Raw genomic sequence first — 17401 nt, 5'->3', positions numbered from 1 at the left:
CAAATCTTGATCATGAATCTAGCAGTTCAAGCTCCTCGCTGCTACACACCACCAAACAGTTCACTGCCTCCCCTACACCGACAAACACACCAATCTAAACACCCTTGGCGTTCGCGAGCTGGAAGAGATGACATGTAACCACTTTTACGTGGAAAAAGCGAGACGACAGAGGACTCTAGATCCGCCACATCAAACTGTTCCAAAAAAATCCTTATATCCGCATATGAAGAACATAGAGGAGAAACGAAAGGAAATGAAATCAGACCTTGTTGGCTCTGGAAATTTATGAGCCAAAGGATGACATTCAATAGGAAATATTTATTTTTAGAGAGATGCTTCTAGTGTCATTTTCTTGTACTAGTATAAATTTAAATACTACATTATCCAGGTTTGTGTCATAAAAGAATTAATGTTTCCTAAAATAAGAAAAAAAATATTTGAATTGAAAATAAATTGAGGATGTTGCGATAAAATATTTCATAGTATTTGAAAAACAGAATAAAAAATTCCTTAATTTTGTAATGAGAATGTCCGTGAATGAAAACAGTAGTTACTATTGGCCTTATGACTATTATCAGTGAAATGTAAACCTTTTTTGGAATTTTACACATATAGGCTGAGTCATCTTCCACTAGAAGATCCACATCGACTAAAGACAATGAAAGATTGTGAGTGGAATGGTTCACCGAGAAGGAGCTAGCTTCTCGAACAATAGAGAAAAACTTCAGAGCCAAGCTGGTGTAGATACCGTTGTCATAGTCAGCAGCTATCATAGATCCCTTTCATATACTCGCTACACTACAAGAAATATCGGTATTGGTAGCACCCGAAAAACGCTACTATAGTGCTTTCGTAGCGTTTTTGTAAACGCTCTGACAGCCGCAGCTATAATAGACCCCTCCCGAAAAACGCTACTATAGGGCTTTCGTAGCGTTTTTGTAAACGCTCTGACAGCCGCAGCTATAATAGACCCCTCCTCTATCATAACGTATTTTCATGTGCTATTATAAGTAAATATATTATAGCGTTGATCATCAGCTATATGATAGTTTTTTCTAGCATATGATTTGTGCTATTATATAATTTTGTATAGCCTTTTTTTAGTGCTGTGAAATATTTTGATAATGACAAAGATGTAATGTTATAATTGAAAATAAAATAATTATAATTAATTAATTAAAAATAACGTAATTTAGAATTAAATCAAAAATTAATTTGTAACCAAAAGATAAATTTTATTTATTAATTAAAATTAGATTACAAATAAATGTAAAACTAAACCAGAATTAAAAGATTAAATAAACCAAAACACATTAAACCAAAAACTAATTAGAACAGATTAAACTAAAACCTAATTGAACCTAAAACTAATCTACGCCGTCGTCATCTTCTACTCCGCCTTTCTATTCTTCTTCTTCTTCTTCTTCTTCTTCTTGCTCGGCTCCACCACCACCACCACCACTAAAGTGCCAGCTGCTCCATCATGTTATACGTTTCAGGAGTCGATCTTGAGCTCTTTCACTGACCTGGAAACAACAAGAAAAACACATTCTTTATCAAAACCAACAGCAAGCAGAAAAAGGGATACTCAATGGACATATATCTTAAAGAAACCAAAACCTGAGATGCAATTCCTTTATAATTCTCGACTCCTCGATCTCAGATTCGTTAGAAACACGACAAAGCATTCACTAGCACCAAAAAAAAACTTCAAAACCACATAAACTTTAAACACTAACAGAGAACAACAACAGGACTCTCACTTAATCGAACACCTCGGCAAATGTCATGACCACCACATTTGCTCACGAACGTCTTCTATGGTCATGACCACAAGCTCTGTCACGACCACCACCTTTACCAAGAACAAAAATATCAGATTCAGAGAGAGAGAGAAAGAGAGAGATAGAGAGTTACCCGTCGGATTCACGACCACCACCTCTTCTCATGACAACCACGTCAACGTCATCTCTCTGTCTTCAAGAAACGATTCAACATTGTTTTCTATGGAACCGCGGTTATCGTTTGCCGCCAAGGGAAAGATCTTCTATGCCGAATGTAGAGGAACAGAAAGGAGCCACGACTGCAGAGCAACAGAGAGGAGTCTAGACTGCGGAGGAGCAGAGAAGAGACTGAACCGGAGAAGAGACCAGCCTTACACCAGCGGAGAAGAAAGAGGAGATGAGTTAGATCTGGATTGTTTTTTTTTTGTCACAAGATCTGGATCGTTAGATCTGGAGAAAGAGGGGAAAAAGGAACAAAGAGATACGAATGAGATCTGGATCGTTAGATCAACTTCTATCAACGGTTCAGATTAAAATATTTAGCAATCCTCGCCTTCTTATTTCATTGGCTAGCAACAATTCACCTTTCTTATTATTTCTTTTCTACACGCCACAATCCACCCTTCTTGCTTATTTTTAAATATATATATGATCTTATTTTGACTTAAAAAACAAAATGATTTTTAATATTTGTATATAGAAACAATTGTTATATTTGGATTTATGATTATGATTTAATTTCAATAGGTTTTAGTTTAGTAATTATATTATTTGAAAAGATTACATTTATGACTTTGTATGTAGTGTGTAAGTTTGGAGTTTAGGATATTATATTTAGGGTGTAGATTTAAGATTTAGTGTTTGAGGGTTAAATTTAAAATTTGATATTAGATTTAAAAAATGATTAAATTTTGAGTCAAAGTTTAAGATTGAAGTATTGTACGTGGTTTGAAGTTATATAACTTTTATATTCCATAAATTAGACTTATATATAACTTTTACAAAGTTAAGGGTTTACTGTTTATGATTTAGGAGTTAGGTATAGTGTTTGGAGTTTAGAATTTAAGTTTTGAGAAAACTAAATTTTGAGTTTAAATTTATGATTTGAAGTTATAGTGTGAAAAGATAAGAATTTTGAATTCTATACCGAAACCCTAAAGCTAAACCGTAAATCATAAATTTAAACTTTAAACTCTTTTTTTGTATACGTAAAAAGTAGTTACAATAGTCATTTTCATAAAAATTATGGCAATTATGCAGTGTAGTTTTACGAATAGAGCAACACAGAAACAATGGTAATAAAATCAAAACCAAATCGACTAAAACCAACAAATATATATTTGACATGATTATAACGGTAGTTTGATAAATAATAAGCCACTAATACTTATTCCAAGCATACTCTTCATTGCCACCTCTCCTTAACATAATCTCAGCGTGTGTGTGTATATAGGAACCAACAGCTCTACACCATTCCTACTGAATCAAATACCTAGCAGCCTTTAAGATGGATTCATTCATCTGCAACAGACATGAAAAAACAGTCAGAGACTTAACCCAGAATCGATTTCGAAGTGTAAGTCCTATAACGAGACGACAAGAACCACAAATCAATTTTCGAAAACGAGACATCTCAAGCTCTGAACTTCCCCTACAACTAAAAGTTTTTAAAAGCCAAACCTTTGGTCACAATAGCTTTGCTTCTCGAGTTCAACTGATACCATATCAATATATTATCTTGAGTATCAAACAAAATCAATTTATTAGAGCAGACTACAACTCTCTTCATCGCTTAAGTGTATCAACCCCCAAAAATGCATTCATCATGGTTCCAACTTCCACGCTCCCTCTCTGCTGTCGTAACAATCAAAGCACCGTACTTTAGTCAAGATAAAAACTTTAGTCAAGTGTTCTTCATGACCAAAACAGAGAAGAAACGGAGTAAATACATAAACTATAGGCAAGTAAAGACTTTAAATTGTAACATAGAGCATAAAGGTGAACAAGAACAGGGAAAAAACCAAACTTTAGCCAAGAACAGAGCAAAGACAAAGACTTTGGTGTTTCTAAGACTTGGAAAAGGATTAAATGACCGAACGGATGTGACGGCAGATCTGACGGTGAGGCGAGGAAGTGAGGAGTGACGGCCGAGAGGGGGAGGAGGATTGGACGGTATAAAGTTCGGCGAGTCCTGTGTAGCACAGTGATAAGTGATGGCGGAAGAGAGAGGTTACAGGAGGAGCAAGATGAAGAGTGTCACCCGAACCGGTGAACTTTCTCTCGGAAAGAGCAGATCCAGTGTTCCCTTATCCTTGATTTTCCTATCGTAACTTTCCAAAACCCAGAACGTGTAGTCCTCCTTGGCCTCTTCTTCGTGGATTCATACGAGAGAAGAAGTACCACACAAGATCATTCGATTCGATCTTCGATAACCCAAATCAGACAACACGATTGATTTCAAGGTGAATTGAGATTGAGAAACTTACCAGGCAGAAACGCTGGTTCGTAGCTATAGATGTTGATCTCGCTGATCGAATCGTCAAGGAGCCAACTATTACCCAGAATTCTGTTCTTCTGATAAAAGTTTATCAATTCCTCATCCATAGGACTAGACCTAAACCCCACGGGATAATTTTTCATTTACTTGGATGATGAGAGATCGTAAGCAAACAATGAAGAAGAAGAGGTTCTAGATTTTCAGTTTTTAATTCAAGGTGATTGTGCCATAAGAAATAAAGGGGATATTTGATCAAAAAATAAATAAAATAAAATAAAGAGATGTCTGGAGTGAGAATGGCGGAAAACCAAAAATTGGCCAAGTGTTTTGGCTCTTAAATTATTTTTTAGCTATTGCAGTGATTTTTGTGTTTCCGTTTAGTGAAATTTTTTTGCAGCGCAATTTTAATGCTATAATAGAGTTACGATCCGATTTTGATACTTTTAATAGCAGTTGGTGAATTCGTGATACCGTGAATTGCTACCAATACCCATATTTTTTGTAGTGCTATCCCCTAAAAATGCAAATCTTGATCATGAATCTAGCAGTTCAAGCTCCTCGCTGCTACACACCACCAAACAGTTCACTGCCTCCCCTACACCGACAAACACACCAATCTAAACACCTTTGGTGTTCGCAAGCTGGAAGAGAAGACATGTAACCCCTAAAGGAGCACGCTGAGACATGTCCTCAACGGAACCAGACATGCATGAGAGAAGATACACCGCTACTACGTGGAAAAATCGAGAAGATAAGAGACTCTAGATCCGCCACATCAAACTGTTCCAAATAAAAATCTTATATCCGCATATGAAGAACATAGATGAGAAACGAAAGAAGATGAAATCAGACCTTCGTGGCTCTGGAAATTTATGAGCCAAAGGATGATATTCAATGGAAAAGATTTATTTTTATAGAGAGGCTTCTAGTGTCATTTTCTTGTACTAGTATAAATCAAAATACTACATTATCCAGGTTTGTGTCATAAAAGAATTAATGTTCCTTAAAAAAAGAAAAAAAAATATTTTTGAATTGAAAATAAATTGAGGATGTTGCGATAAAATAGTTCATAGTATTTGGAAAACAGAATCAAAAATTCTTTAATTTTGTAATGAGAATGTCCGTGAATAAAAACAGTAGTTAATGTAATGTAATTTTTTTTTTGGAATTTTACACATATAGGCTGAGTCATCATCCATGTAAGCAATGGAGTTTTAACACTGATGCTGAGTCAGCATCCACAATAGCAAAAAGGATTCAGACTATAGTAGTGGAAAAGACGAAGCACACATGTCTAAGACTCGAACTCTCCGGAGCGGATCCAATATACGGGAAAGGCACTTGGCATCACTCTCGTTTTGTTATTTCCGGACAAAAATCTCATATGGAACAAATGGCCAAAAAATAATCTCTCACCACCAAAATTATTCTATGTGGACCAAGTATGTGTAAATGACGTTTTTGCCATTAATGATGGGTCAATATGAACCCTTTGATCAAATCATTTCTGTTTTAATGAGAGTCATTAAATCATGAGAAGAAAGAATGGATGAAATATTACAAGATTGCCATTAATGAAACTTAATCATGAGCTGTCGGATCTTCTCATCATGTTTTAATTTTGGCCATCGATTTCACTCATCTCTCCTTCACTCTCATTCTATTTCCTTATCTCAACCACGTGATCAACTCACAGCCACACAATTTTCGTTATTTCATCCGCATTCGACTGGGTACAACCAGTATAACTCTTACAACTAAACATGTTAAAAAATTGAATAACTAGTATATAAATGTTATAATTTATGTATTATATGTAGTTACTATAATCAACACGACTAATAAATCATGGTTTACATATGAAATAAACAAGAAAATATCGTAATTGGTATCTGAAGACAAAATTTCATCTATTTTATTTGAGACTTTTCATATTTTTGTTAAATTATTACATTACACTATTAATTTTACATTATATATTTTTTACTTTTAAGGTTTGTTAACTATATTAGCTATATTATTATGATAAACAAATATCAAACATATTTTTACAATGTTATGATGTGAAAATATTGGTAAAACCCTAAAAATAAACATATAAACAATTGATATATATCTTTATTATATATTAGACGAGTATTACTGGTACAACTAGTACAACTTTGACATTTTAGAAATTAATAAAACCAATTTGGTATTCCATATGAGAAAACAATCAAATATCACAATTATTATGTACTCAAAAAGTTTCTCTTCATTTATTTGTAGTTTTGGAATTATTTTTTTGAAAATTATTGCACAATTCCATAAGTTTACATGATCTACCTTATACTTTTAAGGTTTGTAAACTTGTTTGTCCACATAATTTTTGGAAAACATACATGAAATATATTTTTACAAAATTGTTTATTTCATTGTAACCGGGCACAGACATGTAAACATAAATAAGTGGTACAACTGAAGTAACTTTATTTATTATGTGGTACAACTAATATTTTTCAATTTCACAGCTACTGTACAACTATGCACAAACGGGTATAACTGAAAAACTAGTACAACTATGTTATAGCCGGTATAACTAACAAACTGGCACAACTACTTGGTATTTTATTCAGTATTGTTTTAAATGTGCATCACATTTTAAATGTGTATCATGTTTTAAGCATTGTGGTTTTACACTAGTGTCGAGTATTGACTAAAATACCTGTAAATTTAAACTAAAAAAATTCATAAGAAAGAGGATCTTCGGGTTAATTTGGTGATTTATAGGGCTCACTACCGGGCTGAGATGGTGCATCCGTTAACGGTTTCGGGAAAAGACCACCTTGAGAGTCCGGTTGAGATGCTATTTCTCTTTCGCAATTCCAAGCTCGCTTGGTTGGATTTGACAAGGACACACCATTCTTCTTCTTTTTTTGTTCGTCGCCGGTGAGTCGTTCTTATTCGTAGTCAGCGCTCTCACCTTCTTCTTTCCGGTGAATTGCATTATAGAGCCATAGTTGAAGAATTTTCTGGCTCCGCATCTAGTTTTGTGGTCTCGAGAGAAAAATATGAAGATGATTTTTCCCGAAAAATAGTACAACTAGTATAACTAGTACAACTTGTAAACGTATCAATATCCAAATCAAATATTATTAAAAATATGCTATTCATATATTTGACACATGCAGCCGGAGGAGATTAGACCAATATGTCTTATTGGTTCTACATCATCTTCTTTTATAGCATTTTCATATGCTGAAAACAATAAATAAAAGAAATTATAATGCCATTTCATAATTTCTCAAAGCCGTGTCATCTTTTTTTTTTGGTGATAATGAACATGGTGATGACGCATAAGAAAATCACTTCTCAAATAACGTCTAGGTTATACTTAATATATTTATACTAGTTACACTCGTTTTAGTTGTACTAGTTGGAGTTGTACTAGTTGTACTAGTAATACTCTGCGTTCTTCTTTATCTTGAAGCTCGTATGTAAAAGATGAAATTTGATTTTGGATAATATATAATTGACTAAATCTTTCTATGGGTTGATCGATTTGAGATAAGAAAGTGAAAATTAGTGGATGGTTGAAGAAAATTTTTGATTTTGTTTTATGGTGAAAGAACTAATAATGGAGAAGAAAAGGGGAAGAAGAAGAAACTTTAGGTTAAAGTTGGGTTGAATTTCGGGTCTGAAACCAGGTCGGATTCTGGGTAGGATAGTAATGGCATAGGTTAGTAAATATCTTTAAGTCCTTAGGCTTTTTAGTTATTTTAGTTAGATTTCTATTTAAATTTAAATGTAAAAAAAAAAGAAAAAAAAGATGGGTCTAATTCAGATTTTTTGGAACCCAATGGTCCATACTAGCATTTGTTTCGTTATTTCCTTCATTGATGGCTCACCCCTTGGGTTTGCAAATTGCAATGGTAAAAATCCTCTAACTTCACACCGCCATTGGCTTTCGAGGGTTTGACGGAAATGAAGCGACCGAGGAGGAGTGGCGGAGCGAGCGGCGCAGGAACCAACCGGTATCGGGGTATCTCTAACTCTCCGAGCAGTACTTAGGGTTTAAGCAGCCTGACTCGGTCTACAGTTTCTCTGATGTTCTTGAGAGATGTAAACAGGTCAGCTCCACGTTTCTTGTTTCCTCTGATATTTTGCTGATTTCAATTTTATCTAAGTGAAACTCAAAAGCTAAGTAGCAATCTTGCTGGAGTTAAGTTTCTTGATTGAAAAACACATTTCGAATGGTGTCATGTTTGACTGAGTAATGAAAAGGCTAAGGCTTTATACGATTCTATTTAGGGAATAGGGAATGCAAATGATGTTGTTGATCTATATATGTTTCTTTGTCTTTTATTGGTCTCTCAATACTTAGTGTTTACCCAAAAAAAAAAGAAAAAGGTTCCTCTATGATTAATACTCCACAGGAAGAAGTTGCGAGCAAGGCAAGATATTTTGACAAGATGAAAAGTGAAGCCGAGAATTGCAGCTTAACGCAAGGTGATAAACTCTGCAATGAGAAAAAATGGAGTTTGAGGGTGCAACTTATACAAAGGCATGTCCTTCATTGCTTAAACTAGAATGCTTGGCTTTTCTAGTCTGTGTTTTAGCACCGATCTTAGTTGCTTTTTAATGGCTGTGTACCTTCAAAGAAGGCAATAACAAGAAGAAGCAGCAGAGCCCGTGGGAGGAAGAGAGCTGCACAAGAGATTCCCCTGCCTTGATAATTTAGGTAATAGATTCCATTCCAAGTTTTGTCAAGCGTATAATATCCAGGAGAATAAAAAAAACATCTTTTGGATGAAAATTGCTCGAATTGTACTGCTCGTGAAAAAGTAAATTTAACATGCAAGGCCGGCCCTTTTGATCACCATGACTTGATTTGTCATAAAATATTTATATGATACCTAAAAGTAATTAAATCCGAACCAAAATTATCGAAACTTTAAATGAGTTCTGGTTCTAAAATGAAGCTTATAGAGTTCTGAAACCATGAAAGTTCAACAATGGTTGAATTACTTGCCATGCACGGCTTCTTTCTAAAAAGACTATTAAAATAGATTTCTTAATTATATAACTGGTATTTATAAAACAGAGATTACGAAAAAAAAACAATCTGAAATTGTTTGACCACCAAGACTTGATTTGATCATTTGCACCCGTTTTGGCGAACAAGTAAACACCAAGAATTTAAGATATTGGAAAAAAAAAAACTAAGAAATGTTGAATCATTTGTTATATAATTGATATATATGTTTTTAAACTTTATATTAACAACAGTGAAAAAATCAAAACTTTTAGTAACTGTGGTTAAAAAGTACTCCATTAGTTAAAACAAAAACTGAAATATTAAAATAAATATAAAAACACTCACTCTCCCGCTGGAGAGACGATATATTTTGTTGGCTACTTCATTACTTTCTCTCTCAGATTTTGCAGAAGAAGAATGGCTGAAGAACAACTTTACCAGCAGATGTACCAGCTAGGAGATGTGCTCAACGAAGCCACTGATAGCTGTAAGCTCTTATCATCACTATCACCATCTTCTTCTTCATATGATTCTCGATCGTTTATGTATACTGTGTCTCTCCTTCGTTTAGATTTTTCTGATCGTAATCTCTGTTTCTGACTGTGACTATCGCTTAAGCTCCTCAATCCATGATCCATCGATCTGTTTGATTAGCATGATGATTCCGATGGAAACTGTTATCGTGTGTTCATATATTAGCTTCGCTTGTTGTTGTAACTTCTAATGGTGGAGATCTGTAATTTTAGAGTTCGCTTCTTCTATGAAAGCAGTGTTTGTTGTTAGATCATAGTTTGAGTTGAAAGATAGATTCTCTTCGCATACTGTATGCTGTTTAACCGTGAAGCTACAATTCTCTTTAGCATGCTCTGTGTTGTTATACTGCTTCGATTCTGAGTTCAAACAGTTTATGATCGTAATCTCTGTTTCTGACTGTGATTATCGCTCAAGCTCAATCGATTCCTCGAGTTCGGATGATCCATAGATCTGTTTGATTCGCATAATTCCGATGGAATCGTTAACTGTTATCGTTTACGTTGTTGTTCATCGAGATTTGTAATTTTAGTCTTCGTCGAAAGCAGTGTTTGTGGTTAGATCACCGATAGATTCTCTTTCGCATGCTCTATGTTTTTAACTTGTTATAATGCTTTGATTCTCAAGTTGATTATCCGTTGCTAGCCATGAATCCGATGAAAAACGTATACCGTAAGCGTTTACTTTGTTCATCGCTTGTTGTTGTGATGAGTTATAATCATCTTGTGATCTATAGTTTTGGTATTCATCAAGGCATTCTTTGGGATGTGCTTGGTTGATGTTGTTGCATATTTGAGGTAGAGCTTTTTGTATTTTTTTTTTTTTGTTAGATTTCTCGAGTTAGGATCTGATTATACTTCCATCTATTTTCCTACCATGATTACAACGATAAAGATTACTGTTTGCGTTTGTTGGAGTTCTGAAAACCTGATATGATGTAGCTTTGGTGTTTGTTTAGTCTACAAAACACTTTGGTGTCCTTGTAGATTGTTACAATGCTTTTTTTTACAGTGATTTTTCAGGGTCTGATCCATGAACGACATGTTCAACTCCTACATGCTGCTGGAATATCTAGCTACACTTTGCTGATAACCTATATGAGAGCTGGTTCTTAGTTTTTTTAGTTAAAAGTTAAGAGACGGATTCTTATATTCCGCTAAGAATCTCACCCTAAGAACCCTCCAATAATCATGCTCTTAGCTTCAGCCACACTCAACATCATAGTTGAAGAAACAGACCGCATTAGGGTAAAGACGAAACAACTTGTTCTCCTTTTTTTTTTTTTAATTTATTGTTTCCTTTCATTAATTGCATGTCAATATATCAACCTTTACTCTCTTTTGTAGGATTTGAGAACCGCTGAAAAGAACCTCCAGACTACTGCCTCCAACATTGGGAAAACGGATCAAAGGCACAATTTGAACAAAAACAAGAAGGTCTGTCTTTTTTTTTTTGAAACACTATTTTTCTGGTTATTTTTTCTTACTTTTTTTTTTCTTCCATTTGATCTTATATTGGTATCTGTCTTATAGAGAATTGAGGAGCTGACTACCGCTCTCGCCTTGCGTCCAGACACTGCTGCCAACGTTGGTCAGAGAGCGCACTGGACGAGGGAGAAAGAGGCTTGTGAAACACGTGTAGCTAACATGGAGCAGAACAACTGACCAATCCCCACGTATGCATTTCTAAAAAGAATATACGATGCATCTCTAGACTTTTAAGAAAAATTCCTTCTATGCAAAATGTTGAGAATGTTTTAGCTTTGTGATTGTACGGTTCCAACAAGGTATTTGCATTGTGGGTTGTGGCTTGGAACCATTCCCACTTGTGAATCCGTTTTACAAGGATTTTGGACATGAACCATATTTTTACATCCTTTTTTTTCTTCTTAAAACAAGTTGAACATATAGTTTCATACCCTCAAATTTGAACATGTATCAAACCCATGATTCAGGTATTAAATATCTATGTTTCAAGATTAAAGAACACGAATGCAAAATTCACTTTGTGTATTGTGGAAATTAAATTATTAGGCTTGGATATGAGAAACAAGCCTAAGTTTCAGTGTTTTTAAAACCGGACCAGGAGTTGAACCGGAAATTGTTTGGGTCACGGTTTAATATGGTCTGACCGGATCAAACCTGGTTCAATAATCTGGTTTAATATATTTTTAGTATATGAACATACAAATAATGTTATTAAATATGATACATAATTAAAATATAAATAACTCTTAAACATAAAACATTATAAATATAAACTAGTTTTATGTTTATATGGATGATTTATAGATTTTTGATAGTTTTCGTAGTTTAATAACTTTAAGATCTAATCCGGCTACGTGGTCGGTTCATGGTTGAACCAATTATTAGACCCAACCCGTTTATATACCCGGTTCATGGTTGAACCCGGTCTAACCATCGGATCGGTCCGGTTTTAACAACACTGCTAAGTTTTAATTAATGAAATATTCTCATTCCCGTTGATTTGATAACTGAATAACATGCAGATGAAAGTTTTAAAATTTAATTTAGCAAAAAAAAAAAGAAGTCTAAATAGAATACTCAGACTATATCTTTACCCTCTCCGCCAAAAAAACCTGTTAGTAGTTAGTACTAAGTAGTGTATAGTAACAGTAAACATGCATGGTGGATCATTCAAAAGAAAATGCATGATCACTTTTAAGTTAAAATTTACTTGAAGTTGAATTACAAAAGAAATTGAACTAATAGGAATCGGTTACTAATTATTGGCTTCGACACGGTAATGTTGAGGTCCAAGGTTTTGACCCGAGTAAACCGTTGAGTTCGTCATCAAACTCCATTGTCCTAAGCATCCCTAAGAAGGCTAAACTAGCTTTAGAGATGCACCTAGTCTCGTTAAGAAGCTTTGTTGAGTTCAGAACTGATCCTACCAATTTCAGTGCCAAATCAAGTCAGATAGGACTTCTTCTTGGTGTTGCCCAAAGTCCTGGAGCTTCTCACCAAGAGCTCTTGTCGGGCAACAGTCCAACCGCTTCTTACTGGTGTATCAACGTCGATTTCGACTATCAGTTGTTCTTGCGAACAATCGCCTTAGGGATTAAGGTGAAACTTCTCCATGGGGTTCTTCTCTTTCTATGTTTCATAATGCTTTCTACTTTCGTTGTACCGTCGAGCATGTCTCTGGAATCATCTGCTTCAGTTGAAACGTTCCTCCTCTTTGAGCCCTTTAATATAAGTTTCGTGTTACAAAAAAAAAGGGAATCATTTACCCTTTCATCCTCCCACGCTGGTCTCAAATTTTGTTAGGTCTATTATGCAAGCACCAAAAAAAAAAATACAATTCAAACATTTAATAGTTCACCAATAGAATGTTCCAGTTATATTAATTAGACTGAAAAAAACAAACAACTATAATTACCATAACAAACGATGAAATCATCAGTTTCGTGTAATTAAGGGGTTGCAATTTGAGCAAACACAATACACGTTGAAAGGAATTCATCCAGAACTATATGATTCGAGGAAAAAAATAACACAAAACATAAACTGGTTTGAATCTAAAGATATTTGTAGATAGATAGGTGGAACGAAAAATTTGACAAGTCCTAAAAAAAACTCAAAAACAAAACAACATAGAAGGAAAGAGAGACTTATTTAGATTAGTGTGACAATTACAAGTCACGTACTTGGTGATTTCCTTTTGCATGTATAATCTTGTTGGGTTTGAGTTAAACTTGGAGCATAATTCAGAAGAACTGAGCTAGACTCAAAATTATCATGCGTGATGCTTTCCCTTTTGCCTTTTCCAAGCCGATTCACTTGTATGTGTTTATTTTCTTGCACAGTGTATACGACGTTGTCGGAGTTCAAACACCTTACAACCTTGCTCTGCTTGTCTGCCAGGAAACTCATCCCTTTAGAAAACTGACTACTACTTATCTCATATTCAAAGGTCACATCTAGGAGCTGACTCCATGATCCGGTACTAGTTGTCACACACACTTGTAACTCTTTCTTCGTTAAAGATAAGAGACAAAGTTGCTCTTCTCTAACCACAGATAAAGCCAATATACTATACGGAAACGGACGAGGAAGAGATAGACTTTGAAACATCTCTGCTGAAAAATCAAAACTAAGTAAGAAATTGTTATGTGGACTCCATGCTTGAGTAGCAATCCAAAAAGTATTTCCCTTCACTGATATGCCACGACGATATAGTGCTAAAAACCAATCAGTAGCAACCCCAAGAATTCTCCAAGTGTTAGAGGTGAAGTCATAAATCTCGTACTCATTATTAGGTGGTACATCTTTATGACGATCCACCCTCAAGATTTTATATTGCTTGCTGGATGATTTGCTGTCGTAAGTGTAACCGAGAGCATAGTAGTCTGATTCTCTGTAGATGTCTCTAGGTTTGATCCACGTGGTTTCCCCTGAACATGGATTCCAAACCACGAGTCTCTTGTCCTTTGTGGTGCATAGCAACAAGCCGTCGCAGTGAAAGAGATTAAGTACACCAACTCTTGAAGAATTAGAAAGGGGGTCTTTAAGGTAGAATGGATTATCTGCAACCTTAACATATGGAGCACCGAGACTGATCCTTACTTGGAAAACATTAGAATCAATCAACATGATGTTCAGAGACTCATCCTCCCTCTTTTGTGCTTTGGCAGTGTGCATCTTAGCAAAGCTAGTGGATTTCAATATAGCGCTCCATTGTTTTGATGTTGATCGAAATCTTGCCAGAGTTATAGCTGGAATCCTAGAGAGTATATCCTCTACCAAATCCGTTGGAAGGTTTCTCCACTCCATAGCTACTGTGTGATTCAATAAAAATCTTTAATACGCGAGCTAGGGATGGGGTGAGAGAAAGAGTAGGTTTCCTACGTGTTACGAAAAAAAAGAAACAATAGGTTTCCTATCTTTAAATATAATTTAACCCAAAAAGAAAATTTAACATATTTGCAAACATATCTAAAACTTGGCCGTTTAAAAGAAATTTTTTAAATTTATTATACGATGTTGCAAATAAAATAAATCTGTAATATGAGAGAGACACACCTAAATTCTCAATTATGTATAAGTTTCTATAGATAACTAAGGTCGGTTCGCGCTACGCGCATAATATGCTCTACATGTAATGTAATGTATTGACGTATATTTTTTAAATTATAATTATATGTGTATTATACAATAAACTGGTAGAGAAATACATTTTAGTGTCTGTGTTCTTTTAGGAAATTGACATTTTCTTAGGTTATTTTTATTGTTTTAGACATAATTTTTATGTTTTTTTCAATTACCGTTTAGCAGAGAATCACAGTTCTTAGGATAAATATATATCTCTTATATTTTTTTTAGAATTTTATCTTATATGATTAGATATCAGCTTTAATAAAACACGAAGATATATAAGATTTTGAATAGACTATTTTTACTATTTTGAAATAATTAGTATATATATTATGTTAATAATAGTAGTTTTTATAGAACAAAAATAAGAAAATTAGTAATTCATAATATTATTAAATAACTAAATATTAGTACACATATTTTTCAAAAATTAAAAATTATTTATTGTTTAATTAAAAGTTAAAAAAATCAATTCAAATAAAATATGAAATTTCTAAAAATAATTATAGCCACGATCCACATTGGCCACAGTCAATTAACATGGAGTGAAATCGGTGGCCCTCCTGGATGACTTTCGGCGGGCTCCCCAGCTTAGCTCCTGTGAACAATCATTACGCTCTTGTCGGAGCTCTTTCGAGGGCATCCGGATACCATGATCATCAAAATTATTTTTTCTAAAATCAACATTTTAAGTATAAAGATCATATCAATAAAGTAAATTGTAAAAAATTGTATATATTATAAATTATATTTATATAATTTACATATAAATGTACTACTATATTTTAATTGATCGGTTTATTCGGTTTTGATCTGTTTATTCGGTTTGATCGGTTTATATACCAAGTCATATTTATATAATACGGTTTCTTATAAATAACATTCATTGTATATTCAGTATTAGTAAATCCAAACCACTTTCTCTAATTCGGTTTGTTCGGTTTTAATTGGTTCGAATTTACTGAATTGAACACCTATATAAAGTTTATATGGTTTGAAGTTAACGTGTTTGCGTTTTGTGAGAAGCTGTATAATTTATTTATTATTGCAGAGTACATATAACACAAAAAATTGGTCATTGTTTTGTATTTTTGATTTTTTTTCACCTGATTGTCTTTAGCCAAATGTTTACCTTTTGAAGTTGTATTTATAATTGGTTATTTATAAGCGTCATATTATCTTCCATATTATATATTTTAACTATTAGAATAAGAGTTTTAGTGCTCTAAAACGAAAGTAGAGTTTCGTACAATAAATAATTGAAAGTAGCATTTGGTGCGTGAAGCAAAACAGAGCTAATCTTTTTTCTTTTTCTTTTTATTTCCACAGAGGCTTAACAGAGCTAAATCTTATTGATTCCAAAACACAAAATAGTCACGTCTCTGATCTTCCGGAATCATTCCACCGCCTTCAGATCATGATGTTGTCAAACGTAAGTCATCTCTGTGATTTCCACGCAATCTAGATGAAACCACTTCAAGAGTTTTAGATTCTGCAACGATTGAAGGAAAAAGCTATGTAGCTTTGACCTGAAAATTAATGAAAAACGTACTATATGAGACAAAAAAGCGAACCATCTGTGTAAAATCCATCAAATTGGTTACTCACAGAGTCCATGAGCAACTCCACAAGTGTCACTGCATTAGTGAAAACAATGCCAGAAGATCTATTACTTCCACTCTAAGGTTGTGGTGACTACTCAATCTTGGGAATGCATTCTCATAGCTTTTGAGACTGAGAATGTCTACACTACAAGAAAACGTGCCCATAACAACGAACATTTACGACGAAAATATTTCGTCTTAAATTTACATGGTGTTTACAACGCAGTTACGAGGAATCCATCTTTCGTCGTAAACGCCATGTAAATTTACGACGAATAGTTTTCGTCGTAAAATCCATGTAAGTTTACGACGAATGTACGTGGAATGAGAAATATGTCGTAATCATTACATCGACATTACAACGAAACATGTTACCGTTATATTTAGGTGAAAACGTGTATTCAATGTGCTTTAGCTTACCTAATTTCGTCGTAAAGTCGTTGTAAATATTATGTTAAAACCATGTAAAATATTCCTTGTAAAATCGATGTTATATTTCAACTACCCAACTCGAAAATTTCTCTATATATATGTCATTTCCCACAACTCTCTTCCTCACAACACACAAACGGGAGAAAAAAAAATCCGAAAAAAAAATCAGAAAAAAAAAGATTTCAAAAAAAAATCTAAGAAAAAAATGGTGGCGGTACTATTTACGAGTTACGGAGTTGGATGTATTTGCACAAAGATTCCGACGGGAGGGTGACGAACGCATTTCTGAGCGGGCTAGAGACATTCATGCACCAGGCGGGCTGTACACCGATCACACAGGAAAGCGGTAAGATGTTCTGCCCCTGTCGAAAATGCAAGAATTCAAAATTTGCACGTAGTGAAACTGTATGGAAGCATTT

At 34.3% G+C, this 17401-nt stretch overlaps 1 protein-coding gene and 2 long non-coding RNA genes across 5 annotated transcripts; 1 reads left to right on the top strand and 2 right to left on the bottom strand.

Annotated features, from left to right (window-relative positions):
• Positions 1 to 1218: 1218 nt before the first annotated feature.
• On the bottom strand, positions 1219 to 2418 carry LOC106364771. Of its 2 annotated transcripts, XR_002660221.2 has the most exons (4): positions 1918 to 2418; positions 1764 to 1855; positions 1621 to 1691; positions 1219 to 1526 (listed from the first exon to the last, which is right to left on the bottom strand). It is a non-coding gene; the product is annotated as an uncharacterized LOC106364771 (long non-coding RNA). The 2 variants fall into 2 exon arrangements; XR_001273307.3 differs by having other exon boundaries at positions 1621 to 1855; positions 1918 to 2415.
• Positions 2419 to 5683: 3265 nt separating this feature from the next.
• LOC106367512 lies at positions 5684 to 11736 on the top strand. Of its 2 annotated transcripts, none has more exons than XR_001273870.3 (6): positions 5684 to 8390; positions 8697 to 9001; positions 9709 to 9785; positions 10841 to 11076; positions 11176 to 11265; positions 11362 to 11736. It is a non-coding gene; the product is annotated as an uncharacterized LOC106367512 (long non-coding RNA). The 2 variants fall into 2 exon arrangements; XR_001273869.3 differs by having other exon boundaries at positions 5689 to 8390; positions 9700 to 9785.
• A 303-nt stretch (positions 11737 to 12039) lies between these two features.
• Positions 12040 to 16796, bottom strand: LOC106363348 (putative F-box protein At3g23260). The gene has a single exon (XM_048758776.1). The coding sequence runs from the start codon at positions 14623 to 14625 to the stop codon at positions 13492 to 13494; it is 1134 nt and encodes a 377-aa protein (XP_048614733.1). The 5' UTR covers positions 14626 to 16796; the 3' UTR covers positions 12040 to 13491.
• Between the last annotated feature and the right edge of the window lie 605 nt (positions 16797 to 17401).

Source organism: Brassica napus, chromosome C5, assembly GCF_020379485.1.
Source record: "Brassica napus cultivar Da-Ae chromosome C5, Da-Ae, whole genome shotgun sequence".
In the NCBI taxonomy this organism is placed as follows: Eukaryota; Viridiplantae; Streptophyta; class Magnoliopsida; order Brassicales; family Brassicaceae; genus Brassica; species Brassica napus.
Note: the sequence above shows the minus strand (reverse complement) of the source record. Positions and strands in the feature narration are given on the sequence as shown.